The sequence below is a fragment of the Dromaius novaehollandiae genome, chromosome 5 (genome assembly GCF_036370855.1).
Source record: "Dromaius novaehollandiae isolate bDroNov1 chromosome 5, bDroNov1.hap1, whole genome shotgun sequence".
In the NCBI taxonomy this organism is placed as follows: domain Eukaryota; kingdom Metazoa; phylum Chordata; class Aves; order Casuariiformes; family Dromaiidae; genus Dromaius; species Dromaius novaehollandiae.
This window is the reverse complement of record NC_088102.1, coordinates 10974980-10995760: the sequence shown is the minus strand read 5'-3', so window position 1 is coordinate 10995760 and position 20781 is coordinate 10974980. Positions and strand designations below refer to the sequence as shown.

Below are 20781 nucleotides of genomic sequence, written 5' to 3'. Positions count from 1 at the left end.
GCTTCTGCCAAGGCTCTGATTGGGATAGTCTTGGACATGGGCAAAAGCAGCACTTAAGCTGTCTGCTGAGTTTACACCATGGCCCTACAAGGTCTCCTGGGTCAGGACTGTTTGCTGTAGTCAGCCAGATACATGGCAGATTGCAGAAAGCCAAAACAAATCCAATTCAAAGCATGACCAGAATGTTTGAAATAAATAAAAGCTTAACCCTATCCCTGTGAGAGTGGTGGTATTTTGCAGATGAAGAAACTGAAGCTGAGAAAACCTGTGGATATAGGTGAATGAAGCAAGTCAATAACAGGGCTGGGAATAGGACCAAAAATCTTAATTCCTGATCTGCATTTAATTGCTGGAGCACACCTAATTGAGGACATTATTTCCTCCTCACACTGGAACTCATGCCACATCCATCCTTTCTCCTTCTTACACACACACACACATACGCACACACCCCCTATCTCAGCCCTTTTTCCCACCCTGCCCCTTCTTTCTATTCTTTATCCATCACCAGATCTTTTTCCATTGCTGTGAGCTGGACAGGATTCCTCCTTACTCTTGTTCAATGCTGTTTTTCTCTGGGTGATCCCTTTAAGAGTCCATGTGGAAGAGCTAAGAGGAGTTCTAAAATAACATGAAATTGGCCATGTTGGGTAATGTTTCCCTCATTGGCCATGCTGGGTAATATTTCCCTTCAGTACAACTCCAGAGAATTGCCCATAAAGAGAAACAAAGGAAAGGGAATACATAATTTATTACAAACGGTCAGGATGCTAACATGAATTTAATCTGGTGCCAGAGTAGTGTATCCCTTTAGACACCAGGAGACCTGAAGACAACCAGCTCTGAGCAATTATTTAATCTGGCTTGGAAATGGTGAGGATTATGCTTCAAAGGACAGAAAGAGGAGTGGCAGAGGAGAGGACTCCTGCAGCAATTTTTGAAGCAGACAACAGATAGGTAGGCTTCCCAGGAGCAGTGTCTGGGGGGGCAAGAGTCAAAGCGCCAGAAGACAGCAGAAAGAGGTCTACGCGTGGAAATTGGCTAGTGAGAGGGCCTAGGGGTGCAAGGGTAGAAGTGCTGCCTAATATCCCTTTTGCAATGGGTATTAAATTCAGGCACAATAGAAATCAGCAGACCACAACAGCACGGGATACTTGCTATCTGATAGTGTGCAGCACATTCCTGCAGCAGGAATGGAGGGCAGCTGCCAACACCCCCTTCGGGGAGACTCACCACATCAACAGCACCTGATTGCACCAGGAGGCTTATCCATGCCCCTGTGATAGGAGGGGATAGAAAAGAACACAGTGAGACGACACTAGATTTTTCTACATTAACCTTTTAATGCACCTAGCATTAGCGCTGGTAACGAGCAATGTTAAAGGCTTCTGCTTCTAGTCCTTCTTCCTCATTTCATCCCTCCAACCCTGCTGGTGTCGAAGCAAGCTAATGGAGCAGGAGCAGCTCATAGCAGCAGTTTTAATTGTTATTTCTGCCTTTCGCCACTTGGAAGCAAGTACAAGAGCTGAAGCATGTGACTAGGAAAAGCGTATTACCAGCTGCCCTCAAGGGATAACTCAGGAACCCCTAAAAAAATAAAGTGGATTTATTTCTTATTAATTCCCTGCTCCAGGATAGCTGGGTCCACCCCTGAAGAGAAAGGTTGGTGCTACAAAAAGAAAACTGGCTGGTTGGCATTTGGAAAATAAACTTGCCCCTGCAGCCTGTAGTACCCCTCTACACTGGGTAACAAGCTGGTTCACAGCTGCATGTTGACATTGTGGCACCTTCTCCTTGTCTGCTACAGTATTAGGTCTCACCACTGGAAGATGGTACCCAAAGGACTCAGGCAGGTGAGGATGGTTGGTGCTATCCTTGGCCATGCAAGCTGTGGCACGGAAAGACTCCTGTAACCCTGTATACGTGACCTCAGCAGTGCTGCTGAGGGAGGTTCTCCTCCATGACATGAGTCCTGACAGAGGATCAAGTCAAAGTCCAGAGAGTCTGTACCATTAGGAGGAGTCCACAGTGTGTTTGCAATGCATTGGCTCCACAAGTCATGTTTCTGAAGAGGACGAGAAGTAGACAGTGGCAGGATCAAATGAGGAACGAGGACAACGAACCAAGGTACCACTGCTGACTTTGGGGGCTTTTTTTAGCTTACATTGTAACAATTTCAACTGACCTTGAAAAGACAGGCACAGAAATACTGAATTTTCAAATAATTTATTCGTATGTCACCAAATCATAAAAAGCCAATGCACTGTCCAGCAAAAAGCATTCAATATATAAAACACATTAATTCATTATCAGTTACACTACAGTATATCACCTATATTGAACTCATTCCAGCTCCTGTTAAAGCCAAAGGAAACTTTTTCAATGGCTCCATTAGTAGGAGAATTGGACTTATAATTTTTATTTGCCGGATGTTTACAAATGGCTATATTAAAAATGCTAACAAAAGACTTCCCTTTTGATACTGTATCAAAACAATAATAAACATAACTCCAACTCTGTTTCTGTGAAAATCATGCAATTAATGCTCCAAATCAGCAGTCATTACACTGCAAAGGACCATACAAAGCATGAGAGATAATATTCAAAATACACCAAGCTCTATTCTCAGCTTGTGCAGGCTGGCATGGCTCCAGTATGGCCCACAAAGCTAAACTATATACACAAGCTAAGGATCTGCCCCTCTCCTGCTTTCAATGTTTAAACAAATTATGAAAAACTGTTCTATTTTTGCTCCAAAATATCCATTACACAGGGACGTCTTTAGCAGCATAACATGGCGTTTAATCTAGACTATAAAAAGCTGTAAAGCTTTTCTCAAGTGGCTATAAGAAACAACAGTTCACAAATATAGAAGTCACAGGACATATATTTCCAGAGAAGCTGAAATGCTTTGAGGCTCTGCACTGAATGTCAGCAATAAAGATCCACTTCAGATCTTTGCAGGCGGTACCACACAACAGACAAACCTTTTAAAACTATAGCAAGGGTGTTAATGTGCTCCTTTCACTAACAGCAAGTCTACAGTGATTTGGGAACAGTCCTTCTGTCACCACACAAGTCACGAGCTGAGCAGGGCAATGGGCCATCTGGGGGGGTTCGGGAGCCACCAGTGCTGAAAACAGAGGTTTTCTGAAGCAATTTGCCCAAACCTTGTGCCACCGATGTTCTGCGGTTTATGAAGCTGTGTGAGCTCACTGTGACCAAACAGGCTGAGCTAAGCCCAAAATCAGTGTCAGCTCCGCCAGTGCGGGTGCTGCCGCACTGGGTCCCTTGCCTTGGAGCCCGAGAGCTGAAATCCCTCAGAACAAGTGCACTGACAGTTTTCCTCTCTGATTTTATTCCGATTTATGGCACTCCCCTGTCCCCCTCTGCAGTGCTTGTCTGTCTGACAGAAAAAGATGTGAGAAGTAAGGCTTGGTCAGCTTGATGTCAATAAAGCCCTCTCGAAAATTTGCAGGAATGCTTTTAGAGAAGCAGCGACTCAGGGGAACGAGATGTCAGTGGAACTGATTTTTACTTTTAATATAAACCTGCAAAAACCTTTTAGAAGTGTACTTTAGATCACAATATATTGATTTCTCAATTGCACAGCTTGGGCTGAGAAATAGCATTAGTTTTATTCAGAGAGTGTTTGAGCAATACCGCTCGGTGCCATCGGTGTGCACCGGTCCTAGACCCCAGTGCAGTCCTCCTCGTCCCCAACCCTGAAGGATGCTGCTCGGCAAGGATCTCCTCAGCGTTATTTGGCAAAAAGACTGTTTTCAACTCTTAAAGACTGTGGTTTAGTAAGGAGATCATTAGCACCTTCTGAAGTCAAATATTGAACACTTTTAACAACGAGGGTTAAAACCACGGCAGCAGCCTTGGAAGCGGAAGTGGTTAATTCATTAAATCAAGATCCAGCATGTTGTAGAAAGATGTGCTGTATTTTAGACACAAATTGTTCAACTTCTCAGTGTTTACAGGGAAAAATAATTCCCTCTGCTGTAGGAACAAGTGGGTGAAAAGCTCTGGACTGTGTCATGTGGAGTACCATGACAGTTGATTTTCAAACACTTCACTGCCTTACTTTCCTGATCTATGGTCTAATATTTCACTAGTCTAGAGCCACTGGGTTCCTCAAGGGAATGCTGGCACCAGTCCTGTGAATCTGTTAAAGTAATGTGTCACCAGAATCAGGCCTGGCTTATGTAAAAGGAAGGATTTGGTGTCAGACTGTAAAGAGCCCAAGTGATAAAATAGAAAAACTGGGAGACTTTTCTTTTTTCTGTTTTTTTTTTTTTCAGAAAGTAAAATTTGCCATAGGAACTGCAATTTCATTCACCTTCATAAACCCTGTTCAGAACCTGTTTACACAGGCAAGTCAAATTTGCCCTAATTTGGGGAAAATGGGGGAAAAAGCAGGGTGGAAGTAAAGCTTCCTCATAGGGCTATTTATCCATTTATGTGAGAATTCACCCAGGAGGTCAATGGTAAAATTGAACTTCATTCCCACCTCCTTATAGGTTATCTCAACCCTCATTTTACAATATAATCCGGGGAAGTGTGGGGGCGAAAACTTCTCAAACCAAGTTTCCACATTATACAAATAATTCAAGCTACTTCAATGAGCATTTCTTGTTGCTAAGTGCTTTATCTCCTTGATAAACATTACAACCACGAGCCTTAAAGTCATTATTTTGGAATTTTAAGCCAAGTGGATAAAGCTCCACTGGGAGGATTTGAGGAAGATCCAGAATAACATTGTGGTGGGAGCATTTCCCTAGTAGATGGGGTTCATACCTCTTCAGCAGAGGAGGGGATTAAACTAGCACCTCTCACATTTGGGGTGAGTGCTCTGTGGGTATCTGACTGTGGGAAAGGCCTCTTTGAGCCATATTAACAAGATAGCTCATCACTTCTGGCCCTCAGTGAAACGCAACATTTCAGGTAACCCATAACCTTCTATGTCTAATAGATTACTGTTGCTGGCTTTTCTTTTTGGTGAGAAAAAACTAAAAGTGTCATTGTTTGACCAGTCAGAGGGTTCTTTTCCCCCCACTTTTAATTTGGTTCCAAAACCACCACAGCCCTTCTTAGTTGTCTATGCCCATTTCCTAGGGAACATGATCTCACAGTAAATTACTAAGAGTTAATTTCTAAATCCTTAAGTCATCTATGAGAATAGGATTTAGACTTGTATATAGATCCAGTTCTTTTGACTATTGTATGCAACAACAGTTCAAACAATTATAGCAGCCTATGAGAGGTAGAAAAGTTTAAGCACTCAGGTGAATACATTCACATTAATCTGTTAGCAATATCAGTTCAATTACGCTCTTTGGCCTGGACAAAAGAAACTAAATTTCAAGAGAAAGCATTGCTATGTCAATATTCTTCCCAACAACAGAATGCAAAGATATTATTAATTACATGCCTGCATTTAAATAAACAGTACTTGCTATATATTAAGCAAATTGCAGTCTCACCTATCAGAAACAACTGTGAAGTGTTTTGAGAGAGTGCAGGTATGATTTCTCCCTTCTATGCCAGGAGTATTTCAAAGTGCTGTCTTCTATGCAGTTGTTAGATTCAGAAATTACTGAGTGGAATCTTGCCACTCCAAAAAAAAAAAAAAAAAGAAAAAGAAAAAAGAAAAGAAAAAACTCTTGTGTGTATCTGTGAATACTAAAATAGAGTTCAGGATAGATTTACTCTTTCTTGTGGAGGACAAGAATAGAAACATATACTTTAGGGGATTAGATGAAAACTGAACAGAAATATCTCTAAAACAATGTCGGTGCTCCTGAAATTCTATGAACATTTTCTCGCTGTATGCAAGTGTGGAAACTAGCCTTGCAAAAACTGACTCTCTTCCCAAACTGCCTAAGCATGAGGAGAGGATATTTATGGTCTCCCGGGTCTTCCACTGAAAGCAAAAATTCCAGTGAGATAAAAATGGGCTATTTCCATCAGCAGAGGAAGTGATCTGAGATGCAAATTTAGGATCTGGATACAGACAAGATTCCCATTAGTTCAAGGATGTTCACACCCAAGTGGATTTAAAAGCAGAGACAAAAGTTTCACCAAAATCCAAATCAGATTATAAACTGTAAATCTGACCAATCTACATGACTGTCTGGATTTTTGTCAAAAAAATGCAAAAGTGATTTTAGATACATTACGTATGGGGTGTGAGCTTTGGAGAAGAGGGATGATAAAAGCCACATTCACTCAAAGGCAAGGTTTGCATGTTCTTTCTTGTACTGAACATTTTGCAGGTGACATCAGTTTTGAATTTGCACATTTGATTCTGTGTTTTCTAAGACCCATAACGCAGACTGATGTCTGTTTAGAGGTTGTGCTGAAAACCCAGTTTAGCATAAAGTCTATATGATGGCATGTAGTGTTTCTGTCTTCAGAAAATGTATACCAGCTTCCTACACCAAATATATGCTTGAGTTTCTTCTCTGAGTAAGAAAATAAAAGTTTTGAAATGAATTCTCCCTTCCAGTCTCCCAGCACTATGTAACTATTTTAAATATATCTTTTTTTCCCCTTGTCACCTTATGTTTCCTTCCACAAATAATTGACTGTCTATTAAAAACAGACTAGCTGTTTTGAGTCAGAATATTGCATTGTGTTGCAGAAGAATATGGCTTGTAAACTGAGGGGTTGAGACTGCTTTCAAAATATATACTGTTTGTCTCCTGCATGTCTGTATGTTAAATTAGCTTGAATTCATGACAGAATCATGTCCATGACAGGGTCACTTGTCATTTAGGAGACCACAGGGTAGAATTCCTGAATTGGGAATATTGTTCAGAGGGAAAAGTACCCTCTGATCATGCAATAAAACTGTAAAGTGCGAGCTCCTATTTCCTTCAACTCTGCTTCCACCTTGAATACTACAGAGGGTAAATCTCCGATGTTTGGTGTAGGTGTGGGAAGGCCATGAAGAGAAAGGCAACTCTTTGTTCCTAGCAGGACAGATACCGGGTAACGTCAGAACAGCACCCAGAGGCAGGAGGAGTTAAAGCACCTGCAACCCCGCGTTAGAAACGCACCCCAGCCCTCTGGAGCTGGCGCGCTGGCCAGCGCTTTCCCACTCCTCTCACGTCACAACCACATCCATCTTTGGATGTCATATCCTGAGTGTCACTTCACAGATACTAAAGCTAAGAAAAAGGCAGTGTAGAAAGTAAAGGCAACCAGACAACTACTCTGATCCATTTTCTGACCCACAGAAGAGCTTATACCCGTATCATAGTTAAGCAATGGGATTTGTCTCTGGTATATATCTGGGTATATGCTGCATACATACATTTGTCAGCTCCCTGACACTGAATGCCTTCATGAATGAGGTCTATGCATTCAAACATCAATCACTGACTATTATAATGATTATTTTTCTAAGCAAAATGATTATTTTCCATAACAAGCATGTGTCCTTCAGTTTTTAAAGTGAATCATCAGCCTCTTATCTTTGTGATTCCTACTGAAAGTCCATGGATAAAAGATGTCTCATGGATTCATGGGATAAGGTGCTACATGCTTTTTTACCCCCAGTAGAAAATTCTATACCAAAAAATGGCTTCAACTGTTTCTTTAAAAAAGTAAAATAAAAAGTTAGCATTGATCTAAAAACTCAACCAAAACTTTTTAGTTCATATTTTTCTAACCCAAAGTACACTGCTGGCAGGGAATTGACAGAGAAGTTAAACACAGATGGTAGCCAGGACATGTGTAATATTTTCAATAAAACAAAATACTTTTGTGGCAATACTCCAGTGTGCTGGAGGAGCAGTATCAGTTTGCATTTGACAAAGTAAGGCTCTATGAACACTCTCACTGCCTTACCAGTAATTTACACAAGCCAAAGCAAAGACCCACTGAGTCACGGGGAATGTAGCATCCAAAGAACTGCAACCCGCCATCTGCACCAGCACAGCCCACAGCTTTGCTAGGGGCAGCAGCAGGAGGGGCTGCATGGGCAGAGGCCACAAAGATTTTCCCTTTGTATCATATAAAATTTAAAAAATACAAACATAATACCACATATGCATTTTGCCTCTAGTGTTGCTAGAAGTTCTTGCTAGAGTGTTCCCAGAGGCCTGCTTTTGGAGAAGGCAGATTAAAGAAGGCTTTGAAATATCACTAAGACAAATTCCTACTCCAGCCAAATTCTGCGCTGATTGGCAACGGATAACTAAAAGCAGAGGTTAGAATGGTGCAAAAGAGACACATGTGTGTGTGCATATGTGTTAGTGTACACATAAATAATACTGCCTTTCTAACACATTTTCAGCCTGGCATTGTCAGGTTGGCCTGAGTGTCCAGGCTTTCAGGAAAGAGTTTGCAGAAATCCAAAGGCAAACAAAAAAGTTCAAGCAGGCTCAGACACGGCATCTTTGCACTATACCCATTTCCTCCCTCAAACCAACCAGACTGCTGCTCACCACACACTCTTGCCTCTCAGTTGCTCAGAGATCTCCTTCAAAACTAGCCTTGCTTTAAACATCACTGTTGCTCCCTAGCTGGGTTCCTGCCTCACTCCACCTAGTTGAGTGTATGAAGCTGAGGAGGAGAAACCTTTTGCATATGGGACTCAAAGTAGAGCCTCAGCATATTTCCATCTTACAAGGCCACTCCAACAGCCGAGGCATAGTTATACTTGCAGAGAAATGCAACTGGCTGTAGGAGAATTCTTCCAGGTACATGAATCAGAGAGACTTAGCACTGGTGTCAAAGCTAGTAGATGAGTCTGTGCATGTACTTTTTGGGGGCTGGGATTTCCAAAGGCAGCTAAAGAAGTGAGGTATCTCATTCCTATTGAGTTTTTCTTGGAGATGGGATCCTGCCTGACTTACTTTTTGTCTTTTGAGCAGCAGAACAAAGAAGACTGTGTCAGGGTGACAAATATTAGTGAAAATGCTACCCACAAAACCCAACAAAACCAGAAACTCCAGGTTGAGTGTTTGCTGCTTCTCATGGAAGTGGAAGGAGCAAAAGACCCAGAGACCTGGGGAAAGAGTAGACAAGAGCATCTGCTCTGAACAGCCTCACCAGAAAGCAGGATCCTCATCTTCCTCACAGTCAGTAACTGAGCTCTAGCTCATGTGCCTCAGAGGAGAGATGATGAAGAGACACTTGCTGCCACCCTGCCTCCCTGTTTTCTAAACCATCAGGGAAGGAACAGGGAACTCCGGTCCCAACCCACAAGTTACTTCAGCCTAAGCCTGATTTGGCACCTGTAAAAACATATTATACAAAGCAGCAGCAGCATGGTCCCATGAGACAAATTGGGTATGCACTGAAGTAATTTGTGGGAGGGAACATCACTGCTGACTCTGAAATTCAAGGCAAGTTTGGAAGGAGAAATAGTTTTCTGCAGTTGGAGAAAGAGCTGAGGAACCAGTCAGCTGAGGAAACAGGATAACTTTCGGGCCCTAAGTCTTTCTCCAGGGCATGAAGGGGAAGGCTCCCTGGCAAAGAGCTTGGGTGTCTGCAAGGGTCTCTCTCTAATTAGACCAACTGAATTTTAAAAATATTCCAACAGTCCTGATCTTTGGATTTTAAATTGGTATTAACAAACTTGATCTTGGATTCTCCCTCTCTGAGGATTACTTCTCTCTGCCTCTGATATCAATTCACAACTGCAAAAAAGCCACAGCTGTAAAGCTTTCAAAGGAATTATATTCCCTTGTGGGCAGAAATCAGTGCTGAAAAACAAGATCTCTCTACAGGCAGCCCTGACCAGCTGAGATTATAAACAGTGCAGATTATCAGGGCCTACTCCCTGCTTATAACACATGGAGGGTTTTTTCCTAAACCTACGAGTGCAATTTGGCTGTTAAATGTAATCTTGGATTTTATGCTCTAAAATGCTTAGAAATTCAGGGACTTCTTATGCTTTCAAATTCTGATTCAGCCAAACATTTAATCAGGTACTTATCTTTAAGCACCAAATAGTTCCCAGAAGACAACAGTAAATCTGCACGGTTGTGCTAGCTACAGGCTGGAGCTCTTGTTCAAAGCGAGAGTGCCTGTTCATCCAGTCTGCCTGCATGCCGGCTTGCATGAGACTGTAAGTGTGGAGCAAGACAGCTGACTCTCTAGACAGGAAAATTGTAGATGGGTGGGGTAGAAGTCTGCTACTTTCTTTCCCTCCCTCCCCATTTACCAGGCAATATAGATGCAAATGGTTTGCACTCATGGTACAATAATTTCAGTCTCGAATCAAGCAGCAGTGTCACTGTGCCCACCAAAAATCTTCTTGCACCTAAACTTCACTGTTTGCTTAAGTTTTCTGGTGAATTACGGACTGCCGTGTATCTTGTACCTGGGGATAACTGCCTATATTCTAGCACATTTGTTCTCTGCCATGCAAATCCTGCGCTCATCTGAAAAATTCTTCTTAATTGTTGGATCTCCTTCTCATCTGAAACAATTCACCTTTTTCATTGAAGCACTGGCCAAAAGAACCCAAAAGCAACAACAAAGTCACAATTCTCCTCCCTTTTTACAGCAAAAATTGTTAGCCCTGGTACTCCTGCCCATGAGTAGGCACAACGGGCCTACTCAGAACTGAACTATCTATCCAAATGTTTACAATAATTTTGCATACCATCTATGAAATGAATATCACACATAAATTCTAATACTCAAAATTGAATAGTATACAGTAATAGGGACCAAGTTATATATATGAATGTGCAAGCATTAATATTATCTATTCAGCTTAATCTCTTACTATGCAAGCTTCAGCAATTGCTAGCTACACTACACTTTAGGAAGTTGTAATAAATGTTGATCATGCAAAAATCTAAGAAGAAACAAAAACACAAATATTCTCCGCCATCCCCCCAAATCATACACAGCTTCTTACAGATACTTTAATAATAATATAGTGGTTTCATGAAATTCACTACAACTGTCTAAGATTAAGAATAAAGTCAGGAACAAAGGTCCGTATGCTCTAAACTAACTCAAAACTGGAGCAGGAGCAACAGGTTTGTCAGCACTGTGTCCACACACAGCAAAAGCAGAGACAGCAAAAGCCCCACCTATACCTGGATCAGAGCAGCAGTTACCTAGAATAATGTGAGAATAGGGGCAGCATTACTGGCAAAAGGCAGGAGAAGGAGAGAGAAGGGACTAGACACAGCCCCAGTTACAACTGTTGTTGCAGTATAGTTTGAAGAAATAGCCTAGATTCTGTAGCCTGGTCTTGCTAGCACAGTCCTCAAAAACAGTCACTTTCCCCAAAGGTCAGCGATAGCACGTGGGAACTCTGCTTGCAACAGCTGGTTACAGCTAGTGCTGCTCCCTGCATGTGCAGGACAGAGTTTGCTGCATTAGCGGCACGTGGGACAGTTCATTGTCTGTGTCCTAACAGAAGTTTGTCTGGCAAGAATTTCTCATGAAGGAACTGGGTGGTTCCCAAATACATGTCTTTTTAGGAAAGATAAGATCTCACTCACTCAAAACTTTAGCTCGCACTACTTAATTATAAAATCTAGATCCTGCCCTGGAAATTCTCTTACACTTTAGATCATGGCACTTTTCTCATCTTGCAAAGAGGTTCGTGAAGAGGATCTTCCTAGCAACAGCTCCTTCTCATGGATCAGGCTATCTAGCAGGTCCTCCTGTCTGTAGTTGTGATAAACCTTCAGGAAAGCCAGAATGGTAATTCCCAGCCAAGTCAGCCAGGCAGCCCAGAGACCGAACTAGAGAAGAAAAGAAATGGTAAAGAGGTCAGTACTGTTTTATAAAGTTGAAGTCAACTGTCCAGGTGAAGACCAGAATCTCAGCTCAACTAAAACCCATGTAGTCATCCCAGCTTCCACCCGGGGAGGTCCTGGCCCCACAGTTTCTCAACCCTGTCAAGTTATTCCTAGCTTAAAGGAAAATCTCTTTATTTACTAGAAAAAAATAAAGCAAAAAGTACTAAAGACGATAATAAAGATTTCTATATAATCTACATGCAGCTGCTGACCTTCCCCTTTTGACAGTCTGGCTATCCCAAAGTTCCTGGGATTGTTTCGGTTTAGTTTAGTTACTTTGGAATTGCAATATGTTTTAAGACACTTTCAAAAACTTCCTTCCCGGGTTCTTTGGGCCTTGCCACTACCTCCTGCAGAAGTATAGATTTTAAGGCACTTCCATTCAAAATATTATTGAAAAAATCATATCAATAAACCTGTTACATTCCAGGGTAACTAGTTCACATTAGGATGAATCCAGCAAGCAAAGGAAACCCATCCCAGTGCATCCATATGATTGGTGGCTGTTTTATATGTGGTATGCAAGAGCTCAGCTTAAATTCCCATATCTCCAAAAGCTCCCATCACCAACTGATCAATCTCTCTTGTTCAGCTTCTTAGAAATAATTACACTTTATTGGTTCAGGTACTTCAATGTGGGCCTCCCATGTCTCAGAGGAGGTTAATCTGTAACAACGTTTTCTGGCAGAAATTCCACTTTAGTTCTGTTAGGCCTTTAGCAAAGAAACACTAATTGAATCCCTGTATTTCGGTTTTGACATATTGCACTTTTTATTAAAAAAAATAAAAACAATTTAAACACTTCCAGACAGTAACACAGCTGTTTACTCTAATAGCCAACTTGGATAACCAACGGCACTGTTTTTAAAAGGAGTTTATGTTCCTACATATCTTATGCACTTTGGCAAGTCTCCTAAGTACTTCTGCCCATGCTTACAGCTGTCTCAATTCACCAGTAAAAATATTTTTGAATTATTTTACAAACCCTGTGAATAAGAAGATATTCTTTTGGCTTTATATGACAATATGGAGAGAATTGGAAGCCTTGCATTCATTTCTTAAGTGCTACTTCATTAATGAAATGTTATCTTAAAAACATTCAGATATCTAACACTGCTGTTCTTCTTGGTATATGATATGAAAGAATTTGAACAGATTTAGCCAAATTCAGTGAAACTCCCAGAGTCTTTTTGATGTGATGGAAACATCAGAATGGAGGGAAGCAGAGAGAGACAGGCTCTGTGTATTTGTCCATGTCTGTGTGCTTATGTGGATGCATACATACATATGCTGTAACTAATCTGTCTGTTTTTTCCCTTCCAGGTTTTATCCAGAGCCCATCTTTGCAATTCTTAAGTTGTCAGCAATCTTGATGTCTCCATTCAGAGCACTGCTAGCGAGTAAAGCGTGCTGTAGGAAGGAAGTTTGTTTTCTCCAGTAAGCCTAGTCTATTCTTGGGTTTCTCGTTCTACCTGACTCAAAGAAACTGATGTGCATTCCACGGACGAACCCGTTCTGCTGCTGTCATTCAGCTCTGCTTACCACATCTCGGATACTAGAAGACAACGCTGCAGAATTTGTCCCCTGCTTGTTTCTTTTCTCTGATAATCTCCCTCAGGGTTCCCTTTGCCACTACCAGGTTCAGCTCCTGCAGCTGAACAGTGTTTCCTTCCAGCTGTTCCACTCCCAGGCGTCTCACAAATGGTGTTTGCCAAGCTTATGGGAGCAGAGGCTGCACGTTGCAGGCTAGCAGCACCCAGGTCTGGAGGGACATGGATTGGAAGGGGGACCCTGTTCCAACAACTTGGGGTCACCCTTCTACACTGTGCTGTGGTTAACTGTCCTCCAACGGCAGTACTACATGTGCAGACCTTGACTGTTTAGGCATGGTTCCCTGTTGGAGAAATGCCTTCTCCTGTAGATTATCCACAATCCACCCTGATATCACAGTTGGGACATTTAGTTCCCATGAACTCAAAGCTATGCCTGATAAACAGGTTCAGTTCTGTTACTCTCCCACTAGCTGGCATGTTATGAGCTAGATACAGCTCCTGGCAAAATCTACTGAAACACAACCTGGGTATGGGCTAGCATGATATAAAGGGGTCACTGTTACGACATCTCTCTGCCCTGCAGACAGATATGTCTGAGCTGAGTCTCCAGATGCCAGTGCTGGCAATGGAAACATAAAGGTAGCTTTTGTTCAAGAGGCACAGTTGCCTTCAGGTAGTGCCCCAGGCAAGCTAATGCATCTTCCCAAAAGGAACAACTTGAAAAGCATTTGTATGAGTGCAGCCTTGCATGAATGGGACTGTTCTGCTTGCAAAACTGTGCCAGTATATGCTGATGTGTTTAAGTGCTGAAGTCTTAAAAGGACAGTGGGAATGTTCATTGGCTTTGAGCATTGACAGAGCTGACATATTCAACAAAATGGTCTTATGCCCTTAGGGATCTAATTCACAAAGATGCATCAGAAAAAAATCCTATCTAAATGACAATAATTTTCCATTAATTTCATTGGACTTATATTTATATGGGGTCAGGGGAGCTCAGACAAACTCATAGAGGAGAAAGCTAGATGGATCTGTGGTCTGATGCAGTTCAGCCATTCTGTTCTTATTCCCAACAGTAAGGAAGGGCTCCAGGACACCAGAGTGCTGAGGCCTTTGTAGAGCTTATCCTTTGCAGAAAAAATAACTTTTCCATGATAAGTAATAAGATCAGTGGTAGACTCAGGTTTTGACATGTCCACATTTTAAACTATCTATTTTGAACTTAAAATACACTCACTATCACCCTAATTCAGTGCTTACTTACTGAAGTCAGTGTAAACATTCACATTGATTTCAGAGGCTGCTAGTTCAGTTCCTACGATCCCAGATCAATGAGAAAATGGTAAATCAACTGGAATAGAACCATGACCTGGTCTGACCTACCTGTGCAATAGCAAACTGGTCATAGAAAGCAGAGTTTTCTAAGTTCAGTTCAAGATCTATATCTTGTAATTCTTCACAGCTGCCCAAAGAAGGCATTTGGGGGGGAAAAAAGAAAGTTATTTCAGAGATTCCAAACAGGCAAATCCAGTGTAAGATGAAGCAACATCTTAAATGTGTTTCAAACAGTCACAGTGACATATTCTATCAAAAGATATTTAAGTTTTTGCAGTAACTAGGTGGCTTGCCAATTTTGCCTAAAAGTAGGCTAAAAGAGGCTTATGATTACCTAAAAATATACATGTAATTATGTCAGTGATAACACCAATCTTCCATAAAGTGGCATTGTTAAAGTTATTATGAAAACAATTTCCCTAAAACCTTCTGCTCCCACTCCCCCAGAGCCTCCCACATACACACATCTGGCGTCACCCCAGCTTGGTCGCTTTACCCCTCTATGAAACAAAGTGCATGAGCCTCCATTACCTTTTGACATCATCAGGAAAGCCTCAGAAGAAGGGAGTGTGTGGGTGTTTTTGTTTCGGATGCTCTCGCAAGGAGACGATACTCTGATGGTGAGATAGAGGCTGCCTACAGATTTTACAAATAACTTGGACTTTTACTGGTGTTGTGAAAAAACTCCCAGGATTTTGAGGTTGACTTTCTATCTCTTGGTTGTTTTCTGCAGCCTCTTCTCTGTCCTTTTCAGTGCTGTCGGTCATCTTGGATTCTTATCCGAATATTCGATTAGGCGTTTTTTGGAATTGAGATACAATTTTTAACCGAATATTCGAATAATTCGATTAATCGTTGCAGCCCTAAACAGAACATTTACTATGGCATTTTACAACATATGACAATGTGCAACATAAATGTATGCTTTACATAGTACTGTTATTCAATATCATATGACATAAAATGTCACCTTTTCTTCTCTTTTCATTATTGTTTGATAGAAAAATCTATCTCAACCTGTCATCTGTTTCCCACACTAAATATAAACATTGTGGAATACAGTAGACCATTTTAGTACCTGTACATTTTGTGCATTGTAATAAAGTACCGACCAGCTATACTTTGTAGTCAGTCATAAAGTACTTTCCATTCTGAGGCTCTCAAGGTATCCACAACACCGCTATGAGGCCAAAATGCATCCATTTTTAGATGATGGTGCATGGTGGCACAGGGAGGACAAGTGACTTGCCTAGTATTACACAGTGGGTCAGTAGCAGAGCCAGAACAGTAAGCCAAGAGCCTCCCAGTCCCCTGCCCTGCTCACAAGACCACACTCCCTCCCTTCATAGAGCATTTCCAAACTTAGCTCTTCTTTGGAAAATAAATATTTTTCTTCCTGTGGTTTTGCATATGCTGGGAACTCATTAAGAGGCCATGAAACACCACAGAAACAATCAACGCTGTTTTGCTTTTTGGGAAACTAGAAGCAAAAAAGTTTCAATGATCTGATTCCAGACCAAAAAAGTCTGGACTTCCACATTACAGATGCCTTCTCCCCCTTGCTCACCTTGCATGTAATAACCACACTTTGTAACAACACTGTTCATTTGTGCATATATCAAAAGAAAGAATGAAAGAAAGAGAGAAAGAAAGAAAACATATTCTTCAATACTAACCTATTTGGCATGCTCCCTTTTTCGGTAATTGCATCACACCACATGTTAAATCCTACACTCACTATAGTGCTAGCAATAAAGGTGATAAACACCACAAAGGCGCTGATCAGCAGATTCAGGAAGGCATAAAAGAAAGAGCTGCAATAAAAGGGAAGAAAAATGTAACTCATAAACAGCTGAAACACAGCATCAGCAATCTCTCTAAGCAGCATACCCTGGGCACAGTCAAAGATACCAGTTTCCATTTGAAACACATCTGCTTTAATTAAGAACACCTAACATCATTGAAAAACTATGGATTATGATTTTGAGTCACATTATCCTCATTTGTAAGGTCTTTTGCTTTTTATTTTAATTTTTTTCGATAAGAGGATGGGGCTTTAAATCACAAATACTAAGCAGTGATTGTTCATACACAGCATGGCTTTCATTAGCTGTAATGATGAAAATCACCATTGTTAAAATAAATGTCATTAGCTTAAATTATATAGTAACTGGAGCTAAAATTATTTCATGACTAAAGTGATAATTGGGACAAAAACTGCCTAAGAGAAGGAAACTAAAAATAAAACAGCACAGTACTGATAGCTATAATAATTTTAAGCAATGTAACTCATGGCACTGGCATTATAGGACACGAATTTTGGTTTTATGGGCAATTTGCAGAGCAGGCCAGCTTTTCCTGAGATATCTTTGGCTTCAGTGTCAGTATGTTACTTTCTGCCAGCTGAATGTCAATTTACATCAACGCAGTTAGTCTGCACTCCTAAGGCCAGCCTTGGGCATGTCGTTTGTATACGGACTGGAATGTTTACAGTGGTCCCATAAGGCCAAGCAATTGTCCATAAATTCTCCAACTCTGAGAATACCTGAGAACCCTTAATCCTCTAGAAGGAAGAACTGAGGTTCACTGAAAGATGAACTCTTAGCTGCTTAACTCTACCCCATAATTCTTGTTAATTAAAACTTTCTAAACCTTTCTTCATTCATCTGACCAAATTCTTCGCTATACAAAACTGCTCTAAGTAGCACTTGGAAATTTTCATAATCAGAAAACCGGACATCTACTCTGTGTTGGAGAAAGACCGGCAACTCCAGGAGGCAGGTCCTCCTATCAAAGCTTGATGGTAAGGGCAAATACAACAAATTGCCCACCAGTGCCCTTGTCATTATGCTGAGGGTAGAAGGAGTCTCCTCACTCCAGAGAACAAAGACCTCAATCATTTCTTTTCCCTGATAGTTCATTAAATGAAAAGCTTAGAGGCTTTTTGAGTAAGTGATTTGAGTCCTGGCAAGGTTTGGGGTTGAACAATCCTAATTTCTACAGGTGATAATAATGGTTAAGACATGTGTGACCTCAGGAGGACATCTATGAAAAGAGATAGGAAACATTTACCACCTGGGCTAGGATGTTTCCTCTTGGATCGATGTGGCTACAGAGGGACAAGTCAACCTGTCCAGGTTCCCTCCAAAGGGCCAGTCATCCTGTACCAACACTGATACAGAAGAAGTGAAATAAATCACCTTCCAGAAGTGCCTTTACAGACTAAACTGAGACCTGCACCCAGGGACATCTGACTGCTAGAAGAATGCTGAGATGAATCCTATTCTTGCTCTTCAGCTTCACTGGACTTTGACTAGAGCGGCTCATGACTGCAGAGTGCTAGGGCCAGAGGGAGCTAGCATGAGCACACTACAGTTTTGCATGTTCACTGACCTTGCACTGATTTCACACCTAACCTAGGTTTCATTCCAAGTGTTGCTAAAGCCATTTTATAAATCTACTGTAAGCACCTTATCATGGTATTCTGGCCTGAAAGCTAGAAAAGGCTTTAGCTGTCCGCTGAATAAAAAAAGAGCTAACGTTAGAACTAATAACAGCTCTAGAAAAGGAATAGTTCCCAGGACTACTTGATGCACCATCACGGGACCTCCAGGCCTCACTCTAGTTCCTACCCTGGAGCAAAGGGCAGGCACCAAAGTCTAGAACTTGATCATCCACTGATGAAGCAGAGCTCAGTGTTGCACTTGATTTGCACTGGGCATATAAATAATGGTGGAGATTCCATAGGCCAGGCCATGCGGGTAGAAAGTTAGTGCTGATCTGGCTCTCTGCCTCACCTATATTTCTGTTTATAACAGAATTTACCTGAAGAAGGAGGATTCAAATGTATTCAGAAGTCCCTGGTTAAATTTAGATCTTTTAAGGTAAGTTTTAATATGGAAATAAGTTTCTGCTCTGTACTTGCTACAGTATGTTTTAGGTTTAGGCAGTCCGAGAGTGGTTGGAAAGAGTCAGAGACACCACACTTCATTCAGTCCCCAATATTACCAGCATCGGGTTATTGTATAAACCTAGGCATGGGTGGCAGTCAGTGACTCAAGAGATCTCCAGTCCAGATAGCCTGGGAGACAAATGACTTACTCTTGGCCTGGTCTCTGTAACAAGGGGAAAATGGCTTTCCTTGTCTAGCCAGCCACCAGTGCTTGCTCCTGCCTTCCCACCTCTGTGTGGCTGGATGCTTAGAGGGCTCTGGCCTTGGAGCACCCACATCCTTGCTTACTTTTGCTAGCGGCTTTACCAAGGTTATGAACAGGCCACCAGAGAGCTGAGCATAAAGCAGAGCTGTCCTGAGCTGCTACCTGGATGACTAGGCCTCTCAGCTGCTCTCGTTTGAGTCTTACGCGTCTTAGTTTGTCTGAGAAAGGTAATCAACTGCCAGTGAAGCCCTACTGTTGTTGCAGAGAGCGCTCAGCTTTGTACTCATGTCGTAACCAAGCAATAATCATCGTTCGCAATAGTTGCCATGTCCACCACAAGAGCAGGATAAAAATAGGGGGGGGAACCACCAATAGCTCCCTTCGGGGTCCCCCCTCCCCCATACAATCGTGTTGTTTCAAGGTTTTTCATACTGATCAAACAGCATCCAGCATACAGTCAGGGAAGGCCTGTGTCCTTCTGCAGGGATGTGTAGTGGTGTGGAAGCACCACAACCAGGGGACACCTGTGAGTCCCAGCCCCAACATCACCCCACGACAGGCAACATCCGTGGTGCCCACCGCAGCTGGCTGCCTGAGCCAGCTGGGCACTGCCTGCAGACTGGCCACGGGCAGCGGGTGCACAGCGGTGAGTCTGACCCCCGACCCCAAACGGCCGCGTGGGAGCACCCTCACCGCGCAAGAGGGCTGTGAGTGACAGCATGGGGGATGTACATTGTGCATGTGTGGACAGGCACGAGCAAGGCACCGCCTCACCCCAAGCCCCCTCCTGGGGAGCAAGAGAGTCTGGATGGTGCAAAGCCCAAATAAAAAACTGGGAGAGAGGAAGGGGAAAGGCTTCCAGACCCCAGCTCACCTCTCCTTCCCCCAGCTGCTCCCCCCGGCCCCAACCTGCAGAAGGGGTGGCCAGCCCCCTGCCCTTCCCAGGGATACTTACTCCTCGTGCCCTTTGCAGAGGAAGAAGAGGGTCCGCCAGGCCTGCACTGTGGCCAGCAGCAGGGAGAGGAGCCCGGTGAAGATGCTGAAGCGGCAGGCAGCCTCAGGCCCCCACTCCTGCACGGTGAAGCGCTGCCTCTCCACTGTCAGGTTGGCGTTGAGCCACATGCCCTCGGTGAAGAGTAGGCACCGGCCGTGGAAGTCATTGCCATTCTCGGACAGCGGCACCACCACGATGAAGCTGAAGAGGAAAGCCAGGAAGTAGCAGATGCACTGAGCGAAGAGGAAATTGTTGAGCGCCATGTCTGCGGCTCTGCGCAGGCAGAGGGAGGGAGGGATGGAGGAGGGGGGGGAAGGATGGAGGGATGCAGGGAGGGAGGGAGGCTGCAGCAGCGGGGGGTGGGGAAGGAGGATGCGCAGTGCAATGCAATGTGATGCAATGCAATGTAACGTGATGCACTGAGATGCGATGCACTGCATCCTCCAGGCACAGCTGCTGCCTTTCCCCCAGCCAGAGATGCCCCCTCCACCTAAATACTGATGGCTGCAGGGGTTGGGGAAGAACAGAGAGGAAGGACTGTTACGGGGGATCTCTTTTCCTTGGGAAAATCTGACTGTTGATATGCCCCAGCACCCAAGGAGTTAAATAATCAGTGCCTCCCCAGCAGGGCTGGGTACCGCCTCACTGGGGTAGGCTCCTATTCACATAGACTGCTGGTGTCACCCGTGTTGGTGCCTGTGACAACACCCCTTCCAAAAAAAAAAAAAAAATCTCATAGTGGCTGCTGGATTCCAGTAGGTTTTGGGCCCTGTTTCTGAAAATATAAATAAAACTCTGCTGGGTGACTTTGCAGACATGAAGTATCCATGACTGCACTCCTACCCCAAAGGATGTCTGAAACATCCAGAGCACAGTCTGCCAGGATGCAATGTTCTGATGTCCCTCGGGTCTTATGAGCAGGGACAAAATTAACCATCCCCAACACCTGATCCCAG

At 42.9% G+C, this 20781-nt stretch overlaps 1 protein-coding gene across 1 annotated transcript; it reads right to left on the bottom strand.

Annotated features, from left to right (window-relative positions):
• Window positions 1-2210: 2210 nt before the first annotated feature.
• Window positions 2211-20129, bottom strand: TMEM179 (transmembrane protein 179). Its single transcript, XM_026112525.2, has 4 exons — window positions 19787-20129; window positions 16351-16488; window positions 14723-14801; window positions 2211-11729 (listed from the first exon to the last, which is right to left on the bottom strand). The coding sequence occupies exons 1-4, from the start codon at window positions 20086-20088 to the stop codon at window positions 11550-11552; spliced, it is 699 nt and encodes a 232-aa protein (XP_025968310.1). The 5' UTR covers window positions 20089-20129; the 3' UTR covers window positions 2211-11549.
• Between the last annotated feature and the right edge of the window lie 652 nt (window positions 20130-20781).